The sequence below is a fragment of the Salvelinus alpinus genome, chromosome 14 (genome assembly GCF_045679555.1).
Source record: "Salvelinus alpinus chromosome 14, SLU_Salpinus.1, whole genome shotgun sequence".
Classification (NCBI taxonomy): Eukaryota; Metazoa; Chordata; class Actinopteri; order Salmoniformes; family Salmonidae; genus Salvelinus; species Salvelinus alpinus.
In genome coordinates, this window is record NC_092099.1 from 15,198,449 (window position 1) to 15,217,549 (window position 19,101).

General features: G+C 45.4%; 2 protein-coding genes across 7 annotated transcripts in view; both read left to right on the plus strand.

Moving 5' to 3' along the window:
• The window catches only part of LOC139538495 (rap guanine nucleotide exchange factor 4-like), a 63,942-nt gene extending 56,156 nt beyond the window's left edge, over positions 1-7,786 (plus strand). For all 4 annotated transcript variants that reach the window (XM_071340604.1, XM_071340605.1, XM_071340606.1 and 1 more), the window contains 14 exons: positions 57-207; positions 472-560; positions 655-685; positions 789-867; positions 1,098-1,244; positions 2,848-2,945; positions 3,262-3,387; positions 3,613-3,791; positions 5,268-5,358; positions 5,545-5,595; positions 5,819-5,906; positions 6,435-6,499; positions 6,711-6,765; positions 6,863-7,786. In XM_071340604.1, coding sequence (XP_071196705.1) covers positions 57-207; positions 472-560; positions 655-685; positions 789-867; positions 1,098-1,244; positions 2,848-2,945; positions 3,262-3,387; positions 3,613-3,791; positions 5,268-5,358; positions 5,545-5,595; positions 5,819-5,906; positions 6,435-6,499; positions 6,711-6,765; positions 6,863-6,990 — 1,378 coding nt within the window. In that variant the 3' untranslated portion in view covers positions 6,991-7,786. The remainder of the gene's footprint in view (positions 1-56; positions 208-471; positions 561-654; positions 686-788; positions 868-1,097; positions 1,245-2,847; positions 2,946-3,261; positions 3,388-3,612; positions 3,792-5,267; positions 5,359-5,544; positions 5,596-5,818; positions 5,907-6,434; positions 6,500-6,710; positions 6,766-6,862) is intronic.
• Positions 7,787-7,890: 104 nt separating this feature from the next.
• Positions 7,891-19,101, plus strand: part of LOC139538496 (mitogen-activated protein kinase kinase kinase 20-like) — a 43,837-nt gene continuing 32,626 nt past the window's right edge. The window contains exon 1 of one of the 3 annotated variants that reach the window (XM_071340610.1): positions 7,891-8,281. Coding sequence is in view for 2 of the 3 variants with exons in the window: in XM_071340609.1 (XP_071196710.1) it covers positions 17,980-18,111 (132 nt within the window). In the remaining variant the exon portion in view is untranslated. Of the gene's footprint in view, positions 8,282-17,903; positions 18,112-19,101 lie in introns of those variants that run through there. The other 2 variants (XM_071340609.1, XM_071340612.1) reach the window with 2 other exon arrangements.

Sequence of the window (19,101 nt, forward strand, 5' to 3'; positions counted from 1 at the left end):
CTAAATGGGAGTCAAGCTGTAGCTCCTATGTGTTTCTGTCCTTAACGTCACTGCACCTACCACGCTGAGGCGTCCCAGGGCTCAGAGCAGGAGCGTCTGGACTACACCTTGAACAACAAGAGGAGGGTGATCAGGCTGGTGCTGCAGTGGGCCTCAGTACATGGAGATCACCTTCAGGAGGAGGACGCCTCACTAGCCTTCCTAGAGGTCAGTGTATGCATCTAAAATGGCACTCTATTCCCTATGTCGTGAACTACTTTTGACCAGAGCCCTAGCCCAAAGGGAATAGGGTGCCATTTGGGGCTTGTCTTCCTCACTCTCTTTTCTCATATACTGAATTCAGCTTGTTTTTTAAAAAAAAGATACGACTTGCTGTGAATTGTAGAGTATTAGTGATCGTCATCTGATAATCCAAATGAGTTTGGGCTCATTTTGAACCTCTCCTCATTGTGAGTGTGTCATGTGTTGCAGGAGTTCTTTGTGTCTGTATCTGATGATGCCAGTAAGATTCCTGCTCTGAAAGATCAACTCCCAGAGTTAGAGAAGCTGGTTAAAAACAGGTAAGTGTGTGTAAATATATTGTTACTGCGTTCACTTGTCTTTAGTGTCCCGGGCTTAAGCATGGTGTAATCTCACTTTCTTTACCCTTTTCAGCTCTGACGATGCCAGATCCTCTCCACAAAAGGTATGTGACCCAGCTGTGACCCCGAGCACTCTAGTTGTATTCTGTGCTTTTGTTTTCATTGTCAACCCGTGCTATATGTAAATTTCTGTCTGTACTGTTTCAGCACAAAGTCCTGTTGCGGCAGTTCAGCATGGGGGATGAGAAGCTGCAGAAACGACAGGCCATCAAGAGTAATGATGAGAGTAAGTGTGGCGTAGTGTATGTGTGAAATCATGCAGGATATGAGGTAGAAGAGAGCTATAAATCTATAGAAAAGCACAGTGTAGTAGTATGAGCCTTTTGGCCTTGCAGCCAGCAGTGACACACAGTGTTTTGAAGATCTACAATGGCCTGGACTCTAGTTTGTCTTCCCATCCCCCATTCCTTCATGTTAATGACCCTGCATTGTGCTCTGTGCTCTGTCCCCATGCAGTCCTGTTCAAAGTGTACTGCAGCGACCACACCTACACCACCATCCGGGTCACCGTGGCTGCCTCAGTCAGAGAGGTCATCAGCGCAGTGGCCGACAAGCTGGGGTCAGCAGAGGACCTCCTCCTGGTCAACCTCAGTTCGGCCGGAGGTGAGAAGGGCCACAGCCACATGCTAATCAAACGACGGTGGACGCCACACAGTTTTTCCACGCATAGATATTTGCAGATGCTGTGATGCTCATTAATCAGGGGCTGATTTACTGGGAAATGATTGGCTTTTGATGCTGGATTACTCTGTTTCAATTACCCGGTATATGCTCAAGATGGTACCGTGGCCTGCAGGAGAGCTGCATAGAGAAAAGCTTTGGGCAATATTGCTGTTCTTGCTTCAACTCATAAGATTCTACACCCGCTTGTTGCTGCCATTGGCTGGTACTTGCTGTATGGATGTTCCAGTGTCTCTGCCAGGGCGTACTTATCCACCTCTCTCTCTGGCCCATGTTTGATCTGCTCTTTCCCCGTACCAAGTAGTAAATCAAGCCAGAAGCCCAGCTGCTCCATGGTCTCTGAGACCCTAATCACATTTCCCATTAATCTAGTTATTTACTGGCATTTGTTTCGCTGCTAAGAATCTGGGCACAATTCTCTGCTGAGGATTCAGAGGACTATGGATGCCCCATTCTGTCATATTCAATGCATGATTGCCAGTTCTAATGCAAACATAATGCAGCCTCTTCAGAGTCTTCTTGACCACTTTCTTTGATGATGAAGTTCAAGGTCGACTGGGGGTTATATCAGATGAAACAGCAGAGCTCCATGGCAACCGTAGCCAGTTAAACTCTGTAGCAGTGTAACCGTATCTACTCCTGGGATTAGGGATAAGTCAAAAACTGAGGGGCATCTTTAGCACCTTACCCTTGTTATGTGACTTTTGAACACAGCATAATAATATGCTTATGTTTTGATATGATGATAATAATAATACTAATTTATTAAACTTCTATGGCGCTTTTCATAACAGAAAGCAATCTCAAAGCACTTCAAAAGTAAAAAACAAACAAACAAGCAATACATCATCATGAGTAGCCTAGACAAATCTAGCTAGGTCGACCAATAGAGGCCATAGATGGAGCGGGACAGTTCATGGCGTGATCAGAGGAAGTTGGTCCAAGTGATGGTTGATGAAGAGTCTGGTGACGATCTTGTTGAGGGCTACTCTGGGAACAAGCTTGAGTTGTGAAGCCACTGGACCTTTCCTCCTTCACTCTGTGTAGCCTCAGTAGCTCTGGGCACCAGGAAGCTCACCACACACAGTTCAAAGTAGTAGCCAGTCGTCCTCCCTACGAACCCTCAGCACTGCATTCCTCTACTGCATCTCTCATTCTTCTCAAGCTTAGACGACTCCTCAAATGATGTTTTCAAAAGATCAGGAATCAGCAGCCAGGTGAAACAAAAAAGCTGGTAGCTGTGTCCAGATGAATCATTCAACAACAAAAATCAACAAAAACATTAGCCAGCTAGCTTGCTAGCTACAGTAGCAAAGCCAAAAAGAGATGACCTGCCTGTCAATCTGCACATTTGTGGTTTAAAACTACCAGATATATGTGACAAAGACTCAATGTTATCAAAAACAAAACAGCTGATAAAAAATAAATAATAATTCAGTCACTTAAAAATAATTAAATATGTACACATTTACAGGAGCTCTTGGTCTCATGTCTTAGCCATCTCTTGTTTGTTGTTTTCCTTCAGATAAAGTGGTGCTGAAGCCCAACGATATTTCAGTCTTCTCCACACTCAGCGTCAACGGCCGTCTGTTTGTCTGCCCCAGGGATCAACTGGATTCATTGGTGTGTAAATGCCCCTCAGAACAAAAACGCATTCAGACTGACCCGACTGATTCCCAGAGGTTCCCCTACAAGCTGGACATCTCTTGCAGCTGTTACTTGTCATGTATTTCGCTCATGTAATATTTTGTTTTAAATCAACAGACATATGTTCACTGGCCCGAGGCTACTGTTGCATTTCGACTTGTTATAGTTGTAAAACTGCCGTTGTACCCATCAAAACGGTCCTGTATTTCACATGAGTGTTAATTGTATGATGAAGGATGATATACAGACAAATGTAAATGATACTGTATATTAAGTGTGCGCTATATTTCAGACACCCTTGCCAGAGCAGGAAGGGCCCTCCACTGGCTCCATGGGCAGCTTTGAGTTAATGAGCTCAAAAGACCTGGCCTACCAGATGACTGTCTACGACTGGGAACTCTTCCACTGTGTACATGAGGTGTGTCAGACCACTGAGGGAATGAGGAATTACTTGATTCTACGACTGCGTCTTAAATGGCACCCTATTCCCTATATAGTGCACTACTTTCAACCAGAGCCCTATGGGGAATAGGGAGCCATTTGGGGCTCCTAGCGATGAACTCTTCGACCAATATATTGATACATTATTATAGAAACTATCAGGGACACAGTAATTGACCTTCTCTCTTGCCCTGTTCTACAGCATGAGCTGATCTACCATACGTTTGGGAGGCAGAACTTCAAGAAGACCACGGCCAACATGGACCTGTTCCTCAGGAGGTTCAATGAGATCCAGCTGTGGGTGATCACAGAGATCTGTCTGTGTGCTCAGCTCAGCAAGCGCGTTCAGATGCTCAAGAAGTTCATCAAGATCGCTGCCCAGTAAGTGGCCCTTGCCTTGTCCCAGTCGTCCTGTCGCCCTCTCTCTCATGCACGCGCGCACGCATGCACGTTTGCACACACACATACACACACGTGGCCCTGCTATTCTACAGCCATCGGGGGCGTCAGCCATTGAAGAAATTATTCATTTGAAAAGAAATGAAAGCTGCTCTACTGCCCTTGTTGTGCTTGCGTTGCGTCACGTCCAATGGCAGCGTCCAAGCTCAAGAATGGCTGAGTTTCAATTCTTGATAGCTGACGCGCACGGTCATTATATCTTGTGAATTGAAATAATGAGAATTAAAGTTGATTTTGTTTGCATATGGCCTTGACTATACATCACTGGTCATTTTACTAAGAAGCTACTAGCTAGCATAAACTCTTAGCTAGCTTTCTAGCTAGCTACACTGAGTACAGTTACATGCACACAATAATATGTTTATTGTGAATAGTCAGTTAAATATAATAGTTTGATTTAAATGTTTACATGCTTTGCAAGAAGAACGATGTCCCTAATAATCCTGTTTACATGGACATATCTGAAATCAGGCTACCTGATGGGACTTTGATAAATGCAGAAAATTGCAAATCAAAATAAATGTTCTATTACGCGTTCTACCACAGCCACCGTGTTATTTTGGGGATTTCGAACACATAAAAGTTGTATGGGATTTTTTTTAAAGATGCATACTTTTCGTTTTTCCCGGACTCACTTCACTCTCGCAGCAGAAGGAAACATGTGCTGCTAGTGTTACGACAGTCGCAGATCTAATACACCGCTGTAACTCGGATTAAGGCCTTCGTACTGTATGTCCTAATAATTCAAAAGATTTCTCAGAAAACCAGTTGTTTTAATCGGCATATGCTTACTTTGATTATCACCGTACGCCGATTAAGATAAGCAGAGTAAGGTGTTTACATGACTAATGCCATACTCGCCATATTGCCATAATCAGTTTAATATTGACTTATTAGTGTGCATGTAAATGTACTCACTGACTATGTTCACAATGTAAACAAAAGCAACTTGTGCAATTAGAGGGTAATTTAGTGCAACCACTAGAGACAATTTAAGGAGTACTTGCGAAAAACTGGACCAAAGCTATTCTACTTCCGCATAATGGATGAATATGGTACAGTACAGTTGGGGAACATAGAATAAAGATGCTCTTCCCTCTGCCCCTCTCCACTCTCAAAACAACACGCTTTGTGTAGCAGGTAGAATTTCACATTGACCCAACGCTGATGGGAAAGCAACCAAACGTGTACAGTGGACCTGAAATAACACACTCACACACACACACTTAGCTGTAAGGGTACAGTCCGGCAACCCTCCCAATCCATCCCTAAAAGGAAGGTCTATATGTCAAGATGAACAAATGTGTAAGTGGCTGAATGTACATGTGTACACAATGTACACATGTAACATGTGACCTGATCCTGATTAATCATTGGACAATTTTCTCTCTGTGACAGCTGTAAGGAGTATAAGAACCTCAACTCCTTCTTTGCTATCATTATGGGCATGAGCAACCCAGCCGTGAGCAGACTGAGTCAGACCTGGGAGGTGGGTGTCTGTCTGTCTGTGTGTCTGTTTGTCTGTCTGTCTGTCACTGTGTCGGTCGGTCTGTCCGTCCGTCTGTCCCTCACTGTCTATCTGTCTGTCCAACAACACTCGCCTGTGTTTAGCACCTGCCCAAGAATATGGGGATTTCAACTGTCTGTTAACCTTCCCTGTTATTTGTGTTGACAGAAACTACCCAGCAAATTCAAGAAATTTTACAGCGAATTTGAAAGCTTAATGGTGAGTAGCATGAACCATATTAGCCCCATACCAACTATTCATCCACTCACATAGTCTCTAGCCTTGCTTTCTATAGCTTCTCTTTATTCAAATATTGAATTGAAACTTGCATGGTCATTTGTCATCGAGCAATGTATGGATTGAGCAGCACCACCCTTGGCTGTGACTGGGCCCACTTAACATGGTTATGGCAGATCTCAGAACAGTGTGAGTGTTTCCACAGGACCCGTCCAGGAACCATCGGGCGTACCGGCTCACTGTGGCCAAGCTGGACCCACCCATCATTCCCTTCATGCCGCTGCTGATCAAAGGTCAGTGCAACACAACACAGCTCTCTCTCCACTGCCTTCATGACCCTCCATGTTGTTTACCCATTATCTCACCCATTGATTGACTATTGAGAGGCTTATCCTCACTGCCTCTTGTGTGAAGAAGTTATTATCGTCGACTTTTGACCTCTTGTTTTGGAGTGTCGACCTGCGACACAGTGTAACTACAGTAGCTTCTATATTGTTTGCTCTGGTCAATTCCACTCCTGGGAATTGGGAAAGGGGGATATCTAGTCAGTTGTACAACTGAATACATTCAACTGAAATGTGTCTTCTACATTTAACCCAACCCCTCTGAATCAGAGAGTTGCGGAGGGCTGCCTTAATCGACATCCACGGCACCCAGGGAACAGTGGGTTAACTGCCTTGCTCAGGGGCAGAACAACAGATTTTTACCTTGTCCGCTCTGGGATTCGATCCAGCAACCTTTCGGTTACTGGCCCAATGCTCCTACCTGCCAGGCTAAATATGCTCTCTCTGTGTGTAATCATATTGCAATTATCTTTTCAGACATGACATTCACTCATGATGGAAACAAGACGTTCATTGACAGTTTGGTCAATTTTGAGAAAATGGTAAGGCCCTCCAAGATGATATAGATTTGTACATGATATTATTTTATATTGGAAGTCTACAGTCTTAATGGTACCCTGAAGAAGGCACAGTGATGCCGAAACGTTGGTGTTTTACCCGATAAATTACTGGTTGCTTACATATAGTGTGTGACTCTCTATTTCTGTAAATTCACAATGATAACATCTAGTTGTGCTGTTTTTATTCTTCCAGCGAATGATCGCTAATACAGTGAGGATTGTGAGATACTGCAGAAGTCTACCATTCAGTAAGTCAACATACGGTTCTTCTGTGTAGTCTTCACTTGACTGGCTTCCAACAGGACGTTGTTTTAATAAACGTGGGTTTTCCTCGTCCTTTCTCAGGTGCAGAGCCGTCTCAGACCAGTAAGAACCACCCGGACGTGCGGAGCTACGTGCGCCAGCTGACTGTTATTGACAACCAGAGAACACTATCTCATCTCTCCCATAGACTGGAGCCTCGCAGAACCTGAATCCTCCCTGGACACTGGATGGACACTGGACAGACACATGTCACATGCTGCTGCTCTACTGCCAAAAAGAAGCTTGCTTTATACAGTATGTTATACCAGTACACACACATACCCACTCTGCTACATGGAACCTCACATTATTACATGTATAGTCAAGTATCATTTTAGATGCTACAGAGTTCATCAGCTCCACCTTCAACTGTATTTCAAATGTCAGTATAATTTCAGCTTCTTTGTTTCCTTAGGTGTATTGTTACATTTTTTGTAAACAATGGGCAACATCCTGGTTTAAATTTCACAGCATTTTCAAATTCATCTCATTCTTATGTCCCTGAAGGTCTATTTGATACTTTGAGGTCACCTGCCCCATGAAAAGGACACAATGTATAAAGCGAAGGATCTTTTGGAGATAATCATCCATTAGATTGTTGCACAAATCTATGTCGGGTTGATGTTAGTTAGGACACTTTTCAGAATGGAAACATTGGCTCTTATTTCACTCCCTGACCTCATAAATTGCAAATCCTAATATTCAGTTGTGGTTTCATATCTTTTTTGTAAATCAGATTATATTTATACATATTTTAGTTTGTGGCTTTTTATTACACGTTGTACAATGTATTCCTCTATTTATTATGACCTCAGCATGAAATGATTTGAGATGTTGGGCTGGATATATGTGAGCACATTCCTCTATAAAAATCTGTGAGGTAACTATTGTCTGCAAGATTTTTTTCCATGTTTATTCTGTAAATATTAAAAACGAATTAGATGTATCTGCTGACGATGCTGTCCATTTGATTGTCCATTGATTCTTTTTTATAACAACTAATTATGAGCTGATGATATATTTAGAGTAGCCTGAATAATATTTCAAATGCCGTTTCATGCTGTCATAGTAGTCTTTTGATGATAGGAAAACTAATTAAACTCCCTAAGACTGCAGGTTTTGGTTGTTATAACATAGCTGCTACGACTGTGTAGTGCTAATATCGTTTGGGGTGTACAGATTTTGTCCATGGAGTGGAGCTGTTGTCATCAGAATTTGTGTGAAAGTACTCGAAATATGTTGGGATCTTCTTTCTGTGTTACAGCGTTTGGTAGCCCGGGTCAAGGAAGTTGGGAAACTCTATAATTCACAGTATGGGGAAATCATAGACGTCACGCTCGGGTTCCGAAAGTGGGGTCTTTACAGTACTGTCTTTGGTTATATGTTTACCTACAGAAGTTACGCTACCCATTGGATCTGTGAGACTGTGATTGCCGGTTTTATTTGTTGGAAAAGTCAAAGGTATGTAATATCGCATTATGTTTCAGTGTAGCCTAGCATGTCTCATGGCGCATGAGATGTTTTCAATCACATATTTTTTTGAAAGCTGTGATAATCATTAATGAGTGATGTAAACATCATGTACCAGACCAATAACCTAAATCCTATGATTTGTATCTTTATTTTACAGTTGTCTGTTTTTGGCAAACGCTTGGTCTCGTGCGTAAAAGTGCTTAGTTATGCGCAACATGGGTGTCATCGAGGAAATGGGCTGTCTTGCCTCAAAAACCTTATGTTAATCCTTAGCTGCTGAAGTGTCTTTATCTTGCTAAATTATATTTGACTCAATTAAGGGCTCAATTCAATCAAACCCAGATTTGACTAGTCACACATTAGGGATGGTTCTAAATGTACATAATGGGGACCTGACAGAAAATGGGGGAGGGTCATGCTTTTTCAATTTCAGTCAGGGGAACCTTTTAGTATTTTTTAACTCTAGTCCATGGTAGGGTCATTTAATTTGTAATTGATTACATTTCTATATTTATCAGTGTTCTAGAATTAGTTGCTTATTAGGCTATATCGATGTGTGTCTGATACCACCCCTCATCTCTGATTCTCCGCTGGGTACACAATATCAAGCGCCTATAGGCTATTTAGTGTGGTCTCAATCAAATGATCCATAGCCTATAGGCTATACGAAATGCTTGGAGGAGCTCAGAGCCAAGTCATATTTCTAAGAAAATGTACTTGCTTCCTGAGTCTTATGCGCTGCAGAACACTTGCCCATTATGTATTTATTAGAGTTATTGACCTCACAATAAGCCAGATTCAATTAACTTGGTGCTGAAACTTGAAGTGGCAGCCGCTGCCCAATCAATCTGAAATGGACAGCTCATGGTGCTGAAATTAGGCAAATTCGAGTAGGCATCATTTATTTAAACCATCTTCGTTTTAATTTTACTTTACTAACAACAAGAGGGGTTTATGTTGGAGCATATTTCTTCCTATTTAAGATAAGAGATTAGCCTACCTGCTTGACAGACAGAATATGGCTATAGGCTGCTATCCATCGATTGTTCGTCCAATTCCTCCACCCACAATGCACTCTTTAAATAGCCTATCTTCGTGTCAGTGAAGGGACTCGAATTGAGAGGAATGAGAAGGTATGCCATAGGCCTTCCTTATATTAAAGAAAATGGCAAAAAGCATAGGTGTAACGTCTGCATCCAACTCACACTCTCAAACACATAGATCCCCTGAACGCAGCTCACTTTCCAGCCCACTTTCCAGCTCACACTCAAACACATAGATCCCCTAAATGCAGCTCACTCCAGATCCCAATCACCTGAATTCTGATCACCAGTTCACACACCTGTATGTCATTTACACACACTATTTAGTTCAGTTCATTGCACCCCATCATTGTGAGGTATTGTTTGTTTTTGTACACATTCTATTCAGAGCTCTGTTTATTTCCATTTTAGTCCTCCCGTGTATCGTAGTTTTTGGCCATCCTCACTTCCTTGCCTGTACTTTTGCCTATCAGATTTCCTGTTATCTTCCTCTTGCCTGATCTCCCGGACTACGTTATTAGCCTTTTTCCCTGCCTGTACTGTTACCTTTTTCGATTCCCTGTGTATGACCTTCTGCCTGCCCCTGGACCCTGCCTCCTCCTATGGTCATTTACTAAATAAACACCTGCTGCACCCTGTGCTTGAAACCAGCAGTCTGTTTCTGATCATACTCATTACAATAGGCCTACCCCTTGTTAGCTTAATTTACTGCAGTAGGCTAAATCAAGGTCACACTTTTGGTAGTCTTAAACAAATATACTTTGAAACAAAAGTATACACCTTACACACATGCTTATGGGCTTAAAAAAACACATCTGTACCATGTCAGATATAAAGTTGAAATGTATTACATTTTTGAGTTTGCATCCCAATATTACACATTATACAGTGAGGGAAAAAAGTATTTGATCCCCTGCTGATTTTGTACGTTTGCCCACTGACAAAGAAATTATCAGTCTATAATTTTAATGGTAGGTTTATTTGAACAGTGAGAGACAGAATAACAACAAAAATATCCAGAAAAATGCATGTCAAACATTTTATAAATTGATTTGCATTTTAATGAGGGAAATAAGTATTTGACCCCTTCTCAATCAAAAAAGATTTCTGGCTCCCAGGTGTCTTTCATACAGGTAACGAACGGAGATTAGGAGCACACTCTTAAAGGGAGTGCTCCTAATCTCAGTTTCTTACCTGTATAAAAGATACCTGTCCACAGAAGCAATCAATCAATCAGATTCCAAACTCTCCACCATGGCCAAGACCAAAGAGCTCTCCAAGGATGTCAGGGACAAGATTGTAGACCTACACAAGGCTGGAATTGGCTACAAGACCATCGCCAAGCAGCTTGGTGAGAAGGTGACAACAGTTTCTATGATTATTCGCAAATGGAAGAAACACAAAAGAACTGTCAATCTCCCTCAGCCTGGGGCTCCATGCAAGATCTCACCTCGTGGAGTTGCAATGATCATGAGAACGGTGAGGAATCAGCCCAGAACTACACAGGAGGATCTTGTCAATGATCTCAAGGCAGCTGGGACCATAGTCATCAAGAAAACAATTGGTAACACACTATGCCGTGAAGGACTGAAATCCTGCAGCGCCCGCAAGGTCCCCCTGCTCAAGAAAGCACATATACATGCCCGTCTGAAGTTTGCCAATGAACATCTGAATGATTCAGAGGACAACTGGGTGAACGTGTTGTGGTCAGATGAGACCAAAATGGAGTTCTTTGGCATCAACCCAACTTGCCGTGTTTGGAGGAGGAGGAATGCTGCCTATGACCCCAAGAAACCATCCCCACCGTCAAACATGGAGGTGGAAACATTATGCTTTGGGGGTGTTTTTCTGCTAAAGGGACAGGACAACTTCACCGCATCAAAGGGACGATGGACGGAGCCATGTACCGTCAAATCTTGGGTGAAAACCTCCTTCCCTCAGCCAGGGTATTGAAAATGGGTCGTGGATAGGTATTCCAGCATGACAATGACCCAAAACACACGGCCAAGGCAACAAAGGAGTGGCTCAAGAAGAAGCACATTAAGGTCCTGGAGTGGCCTAGCCAGTCTCCAGACCTTAATCCCATAGAAAATCTGTGGAGGGAGCTGAAGGTTCGAGTTGCCAAACGTCAGCCTCGAAACCTTAATGACTTGAAGAAGATCTGCAAAGAGGAGTGGGACAAAATCCCTCCTGAGATGTGTGCAAACCTGGTGGCCAACTACAAGAAACGTCTGACCTCTGTGATTGCCAACAAGGGTTTTGCCACCAAGTACTAAGTCATGTTTTGCAGAGGGGTCAAATACTTATTTCCCTCATTAAAATGCAAATCAATTCATAACATTTTTGACATGCGTTTTTCTGGATTTTTTTGTTGATATTCTGTCTCTCACTGTTCAAATAAACCTACCATTAAAATTATAGACTGATAATTTCTTTGTCAGTGGGCAAACGTACAAAATCAGCAGGGGATCAAATACTTTTTTCCCTCACTGTATACACTACCGTTCAAAAGGTTGGGGTCACTTAGAAATGTCCTTGTTTTTGGAAGAAAAGCAAATTTCTTGTCCGTTAATGTCACGCCCTGATCCGTTTCACCTGTACACCATCCGGCATACACGGTAAAACGCCTCCTGGGTGTTCGACCACGGGGCAGGGGTTTCCAGTACCTGGTTGACTGGGAAGGTTACGGCCCGGAGGAGAGGTGCTGGGTTCCCGCTACAGACATCCTGGATCCAGCCCTCATCACCGCCGACACCCCAGTCAACCAGGTATGCGCCCAGGGGGTGGAGACAATCACCTGTCCTTGTGATTGTCTCCACCCCCTGCAGGTGTCGCTTATTTTCCCCGGTGTAGTTATCCCAGTGTTTCCTGTCTCTCTATGACAATTTGTCTTGTTTGTCAAGTCAACCAGCGGTTTTGTTTCTCAGCTCCTGCTTTCCCTGTCTCTCATTTCTCGCCCTCCTGGTTTTGACCCTTGCCTGTCCTGACTCTGAGCCCGCCTGCCTGACCACTGCCTGCCCCTGACCTTGAGCCTGCCTATCGTCTTGTACCGTTTGGACTCTGACCTGGTTTATGAACTCTCGCCTGAACACGACCTGCCTTTTGCCTACCCATTTTGACATAATAAATATCGGAGCTCAACCAGTCTTCTGTGTCTGCATTTGGGTCTCGCCTTGTGCCCTTATAATTAAAGTAACATCAAATTGATCAGAAATACAGTGTAGACATTGTTAATGTTGTAAATGACTTTTGTAGCTGGAAACAGCAGATTTTTAATGGAATATCTAAATAGGCATACAGAGGCCCATTATCAGCAACCATCACTCCTGTGTTCCAATGGCACGTTGTGTTAGCTAATCCGTGTTGATCATTTTAAAAGGCTAATTGATCATTAGAAAACCCTTTTGCAATTATGTTAGCACAGCTGAAAATGGTTGTTCTGATTAAAGAAGCAATAAAACTGGCCTTCTTTAGACTAGTTGAGTATCTGGAGCATCCGCATTTGTGGGTTCGATTACAGGCTCAAAATGGCCAGAAACAAATAACTTTCTTCTGAAATTTGTCAGTCTATTCTTGTTCTGAGAAATGAAGGCGAGAAATTGCCAAGAAATTGAAGATCCCATACAACGCTGTGTACTACTCCCTTCACAGAACAGCGCAAACTGTCTCTAACCAGAATAGAAAGAGGAGTGGGAGGCCCCGGTGCACAACTGAGCAAGAGGACAAGTACATTACAATGTCTAGTTTGAGAAACAGACGCCTCACAAGTCCTCAACTGGCAGCTTCATTAAATGGTACCCGCAAAAGACCAGTCTCAACATCAACAGCAAAGAGGCGACTCCGAGATGAGACTGGTGTTTTGCGGGTACTATTTAATGAAGCTGCCAGTTGAGGACATGTGAGGTGTCTGTTTCTCTACATCAGTGTCACGGCCGATGCTGGAAGAAGACCAAGGTGCAGCGTTGTGAGCGTACATATTCCTTTTTATTTGAATGTCGCCAACAAAACAATAAACAATACAAAACGACCGTGAAGCTTAACAGGGCTAAGAAGCCTCTAACAAAGTTAACTTCCCACACTGAAAGGATGGAAAAGGGCTACCTAAGTATGGTTCCCAATCAGAGACAACGATAGACAGCTGTCCCTGATTGAGAACCATACCCGGCCAAAACATAGAAATAAAGAAACATAGAAAACAAAACATAGAATGCCCACCCCAAATCACACCCTGACCAAACCAAATAGAGACATAAAAAGGCTCTCTAAGGTCAGGGCGTGACAGTACCCCCCCCAAAAGCAAAACCTGAACCTATAGGGGAGGGTCTGGGTGGGCATCCATCCGCGGTGGCGGCTCAGGTGCGGGACGCAGACCCCGCTCCACCTCTGGCTCACCCCACTTTGGTGGCACCTCTGGTGTGGGGACCCTCGTCGCCGACCCTGAACTGGGGACCCTCGTTGCAGGCCCCGGACTGGGGACCCTCGTAGTTGGCCCCGGACTGGCCACCCTCGCTGCGGGCCCCGGATTGGGCACCCTCGCTGCGGGCCCCGGACTGGGCACCCTCGTTGCGGGCCCTGGACTGAGCACCCTTGTTGCGGGCCCCGGACTGGGCACCGTCGCTGGAGACTCCGGACTGGAGACCGTTGCTGGAGACTCCAGGCTGGGCAACCTCGTTGCGGGCCCCGGACTGGGCACCCTCGTTGCGGGCCCCGGACTGGGGACCCTCGCAGCTGGCCCTGGACTGGGCACCCTCGTTGCGGGCCCCGGACTGGGCACCCTCATTGCGGGCCCCGGACTGGGGACCGTCGCTGGAGGCTCCGGACTGGAGACTGTCGCTGGAGGCTCCGGACTGGAGACCGTCGCTGGAGACTCTGGACTCGGCACCCTCGTTGCGGGCCCCGGACTGGGCACCCTCGTTGCGGGCCCCGGACTGGGGACCGTCGCTGGAGGCTCCGGACTGGGCACCCTTGTTGCGGGCCCCGGACTGGGGACCGTCGCTGGAGGCTCCGGACTGGAGACCATCGCTGGAGGCTCCGGACTGGAGAACGTCGCTGGAGACTCCGGGCTGGAGAACGTCGCTGGAGACTCCGGGCTGGAGAACGTCGCTGGAGACTCCGGACTGGAGAACGTCGCTGGAGACTCCGGACTGGAGAACGTCGCTGGAGACTCCGGACTGGAGACCGTCGCTGGAGACTCCGGACTGGGCACCCTCGTTGCGGGCCCCGGACTGGGCACCCTCGTTGCGGGCTCCGGACTGGAGACCGGCACTGCGGGCCCCGGACTGAAATATAACAAAACCGTTTGATATAGAAACACCGGATTTTCAGCGTTGATTTTTTTATTATTTGTATCATGAAATTATTAAACATATTAATAACATTCCACCCATTCAGCCACTAGAGGGTGCTTTGGTCATTCGACTGCAGGAAAGGGTTAGATTTTGAAGAAAATAAAGTGGATCTGAATATAGAAAGTGAACCATAACAGCGCTTTGGTCCACGATGCTTTATGCTAGAAAGAAGTTGTGAAATACCTGGGTACCATACTCATATTCATAATGTTGCCTCAGATTTAATTATTTGCAAACAGGGACAGTTTCCTTGCAAACAAAACACACTGATTTGACATTAGATAAATATGATAAGATGAACACAGCCTATTTCTCTGTCCATTCTCAGGCTGTAATGTATGTGGTAATAAAAAATATTATACTAAGGTCTCCATGTAAAATGATATAGAATTGTAGGAAATGTTTATAAAAGACACTTTTTTCATGGACACGTAAATACGATGATAGATTCAGCAATGTTTTTACTATAAAGGTGATCTTTCCACCCCTACTCTTGTCCATGGTGGTCTGCGATCCAACAACCTTCTATCTCGCAGCCCTGTGCGCTATCAAAATGGTGTACTGCTTGCAGGACGAAGAACAATTTCCAAAACTGCATATCTAAGTCTCTGGTAAACGGTAGGCATGTTATCTGCTATTCACTTTATCTTTTCATTTTTATTTTGGGCATAGGGGAGAGTCACTTTTTCCCCCAAGCATTTAGGGAGTATTTAGTTCAAATATGCTGAAGGGAGGGTCATCCATTTTCATTTCAGAGAGGTCCGATTTTCTCCAGGTAACCCTTATAAACTTAGCAAAAAAAGAAACGTCCTCTCACTGTCAACTGCGTTTATTTTCAGCAAACTTAACATGTGTAAATATTTGTATGAACATAACAAGATTCAACAACTGAGACATAAACTGAACAAGTTCCACAGACATGTGACTAACAGAAATGGAATAATGTGTCCATGAACAAAGGGGGCGTCAAAATCAAAAGTAACAGTCAGTATCTGGTGTGGCCACCAGCTGCATTAAGTACTACAGTGCATCTCCTCCTCATGGACTGCACCAGATTTTCCAGTTCTTGCTGTGAGATGTTACCCCACTCTTCCACCAAGGCACTTGCAAGTTCCCAGACATTTCTTGGGGGAATGGCCCTAGCCCTCACCCTCCGATCCAACAGGTCCCAGATGTGCTCAATGGGATTGAGATCCGGGCTCTTCGCTGGCCATGGCAGAACACTGACATTCCTATCTTGCAGGAAATCACGCACAGAACGAGCAGTATGGCTGGTGGCATTGTCATGCTGGAGGGTCATGTTAGGATGAGCCTGCAGGAAGGGTACCACATGAGGGAGGAGAATGTCTTCCCTGTAACGCACAGCGTTGAGTTTGCCTGCAATGACAACAAGCTCAGTCCGGTGATGCTGTGACACACCGCCCCAGACCATGACTGACCCTGTCTCTATTTTGGTTTGGTCAGGGCGTGAGTTGGGGTGGGCATTCTATGTTTTGTGTTTCTATGATTTTCTATTTCTATGTTTTGTCCAGGTATGGTTCTCAATCAGGGACAGCTGTCTGTCGTTGTATCTGATTGGGAACTAAACTTAGGTAGCCTTTTTTCCCACCTGTCTTTGTGGGAAGTTAACTTTGTTTGATGGCACATTGCCTTAAGCTTCACAGTTTGTTTTGCTATTGTTTATTGTTTTGTGGGCGACATCTACTATTAAAAGAAAAGGTACGCTCACCACGCTGCACCTTGGTCCTCTTTTGTCGACAGCCGTGACAGAACTTCCCACCACCACCAAAGGACCAAGCAGCGTGGTAGAGAGGACTCCTGGACATGGGAAGAGATCCTGGATGGTAAGGGACCCTGGAGGCAGGCTGGGGAGTATCGCTGTCCAAGGGAGGAACTGGAGGCAGCTAAGGCGGAGCGGCAGCGTTATGAAGGAACAAAGCTGGCAAGGAAGCCCGAGAGGCAACCCCCCAAAAAACATTTTTGGGGGGCACACGGGGAGTGTGGCTGAGTCAGGTTGGAGACCTGAGCCAACTCCCCGTGCTTACCATGGCGAGCATGTGACTGGTCAGGCCCGTGCTATGGGGTGATGCGCACTGTGTCTCAGTTGAGCATTCACAGGCCAGTGTGCTCGGTGCGAGCGTCCCGCATTTGCCGGGTGGAAGTGGGCATCCAGCCAGAACGGGTTGTGCCAGCTCTGCGCTCGAGACCGCCAGTACGCCTCCATGGCCCAGTGTATCCGGTGCCTCGGCCAAGGAAGAAGCCTCCTGTATGTCTCCCCAGCCTGGTGAGTCCTGTGCCTGCTCCCAGAGCCAGGCCTCCTGTGTGTCTCTCCACTCCAGAGACGGTCTCTGGCCCGGAGCCTCCAGAGACGGTCTCCGGACCGGAGCCTCCAGAGACGGCCTCCGGCCCTGAGCCTCCAGCGACGGCCTCCAGCCCGGAGCCTCCAGAGACGTTCTCCAGCCCGGAGCCTCCAGAGACGTTCTCCAGTCCGGAGCCTCCAGCGACGGCCTTCAGTCCGGAGCCTCCTGCGATCTTCTCCAGTCCGGAACCTCCAGCGACCTTCTCCAGCCCGGAGCCTCCAGCGATCTTCTCCAGCCCGGAGCCTCCAGCGACCTTCTCCAGTCCGGAGCCTCCAGCGACCTTCTCCAGTCCGGAGCCTCCAGCGACTTTCTCCAGTCCGTAGCCTCCAGCGACGGCCTCCAGTCCGGAGCCTCCAGCGACGTTCTCCAGTCCGGAGTCTTCAGCGAGGGTGCCCAGTCCGGGGCCCGCAACGAGGGTGCCCAGTCCGGGGCCCGCAACGAGGGTGCCCAGTCCGGGGTCGGCGGCGAGGGTCCCCGCACCAGTAGTGCCACCAAAGTGGGGTGAGCCAGCGGTGGAGCAGGGTCTGCGTCCCGCACCTGAGCCGCCGCCGCGGATAGATGCCCACCCAGACCCTCCCCTATAGGTTTAGGTTTTGCGGCCGGAGTCCGCACCTTTGGGGTGGGGTACTGTCATGCCCTGACCTTAGAGATTATTTTTATGTCTCTATTTTGGTTTGGTCAGGGCGTGAGTTGGGGTGGGCATTCTATGTTTTGTGTTTCTATGATTTTCTATTTCTATGTTTTGGCCGGGTATGGTTCTCAATCAGGGACAGCTGTCTGTCGTTGTCTCTGATTGGAAACTAAACTTAGGTAGCCTTTTTTCCCACCTGTCTTTGTGGGAAGTTAACTTTGTTTGATGGCACATTGCCTTAAGCTTCACAGTTTGTTTTGCTATTGTTTATTGTTTTGTTGGTGACATCTACTATTAAAAGAAGATGTACAATTACCACGCTGCACCTTGGTCCTCTTTTGTCGACAGCCATGACACCCATGGTCAAATTTACTCAGACTGGTCTTGGGTACTGTATAAAAACCTACAGCTACTACCAGAGCGACTCCCCTCACAGGTATGCTTTAGCTTTCAGAATTAGAAGTGTGTGGGGACAGGATGAGTATTGTAAAGACACTGCGTAAACATTGCTATGGCAGGTTGGAATGAATCCCAGCCTTGCACTACGCACTGGGCACAGACTTCATTTCAACGACTAGTTTTGATTTACATTTGGTTGAGTCGTCAACTAACGTGAATTCAACATGAAATCAATAAAACATGTTGCCATGTCATTGAAAAAAGTTACAATTCCCTGACGTTGATGACTTTTTGCAAATCCAATAAATGTTCCACGTTGTTTCAACATCATCACATGACATTTTCTTCTTGAAACAACGTTTCAACCAGTTTTTGCTCAGTGGGTAGCTTATACATATTTTGGGTGTGGTGCATGCAGCAGCATAAACACCAATGAGCAATGGTCCCTTCCCATACACTAGCTCACCCATTGTTTTCCTTGATATGGTGATATGGTGATCTCTCTCCAAACACAGTAGTTGTAACAAGCTCTGTCCTCTTGGGTGCACCAGTATCTATACTAGTATGAGCTAGTAATATTAGTACTTATAGCGGTTTATGCCACAAATTGCATATTACATTTTTCTTGAATCAAATGCATTATCTTAGGTTTGAGGAGAGTAAAGAGGACAATCTTGACCATCCAACATTTTGTCCACAATACAATGTAGTTGATACACGGTAGCCTATTCAGTGTAGTATCACTGTCCTGAACATCAGCTGATCAAGTTTTGTTTCATCCTTAGTGCTGTTTTTCCCTGGCTGAATTATTGACTGTACATCCCTGGAGTCATTTTGATTTTGTACGTAATCAAAATGGTAGAGTTTAAACACTGCAGCTTCTCTGGAGCTGAAGTTAGGAATTCCTGATGGGACACTTACAGTGTTTGTTGATATAGCTGAGTTAAACCTATATCAATATTTACAGTAATGACATCCATCACAGGGACGATATAGATGGGTAAAGCAGATGAGGTAATTCAATACA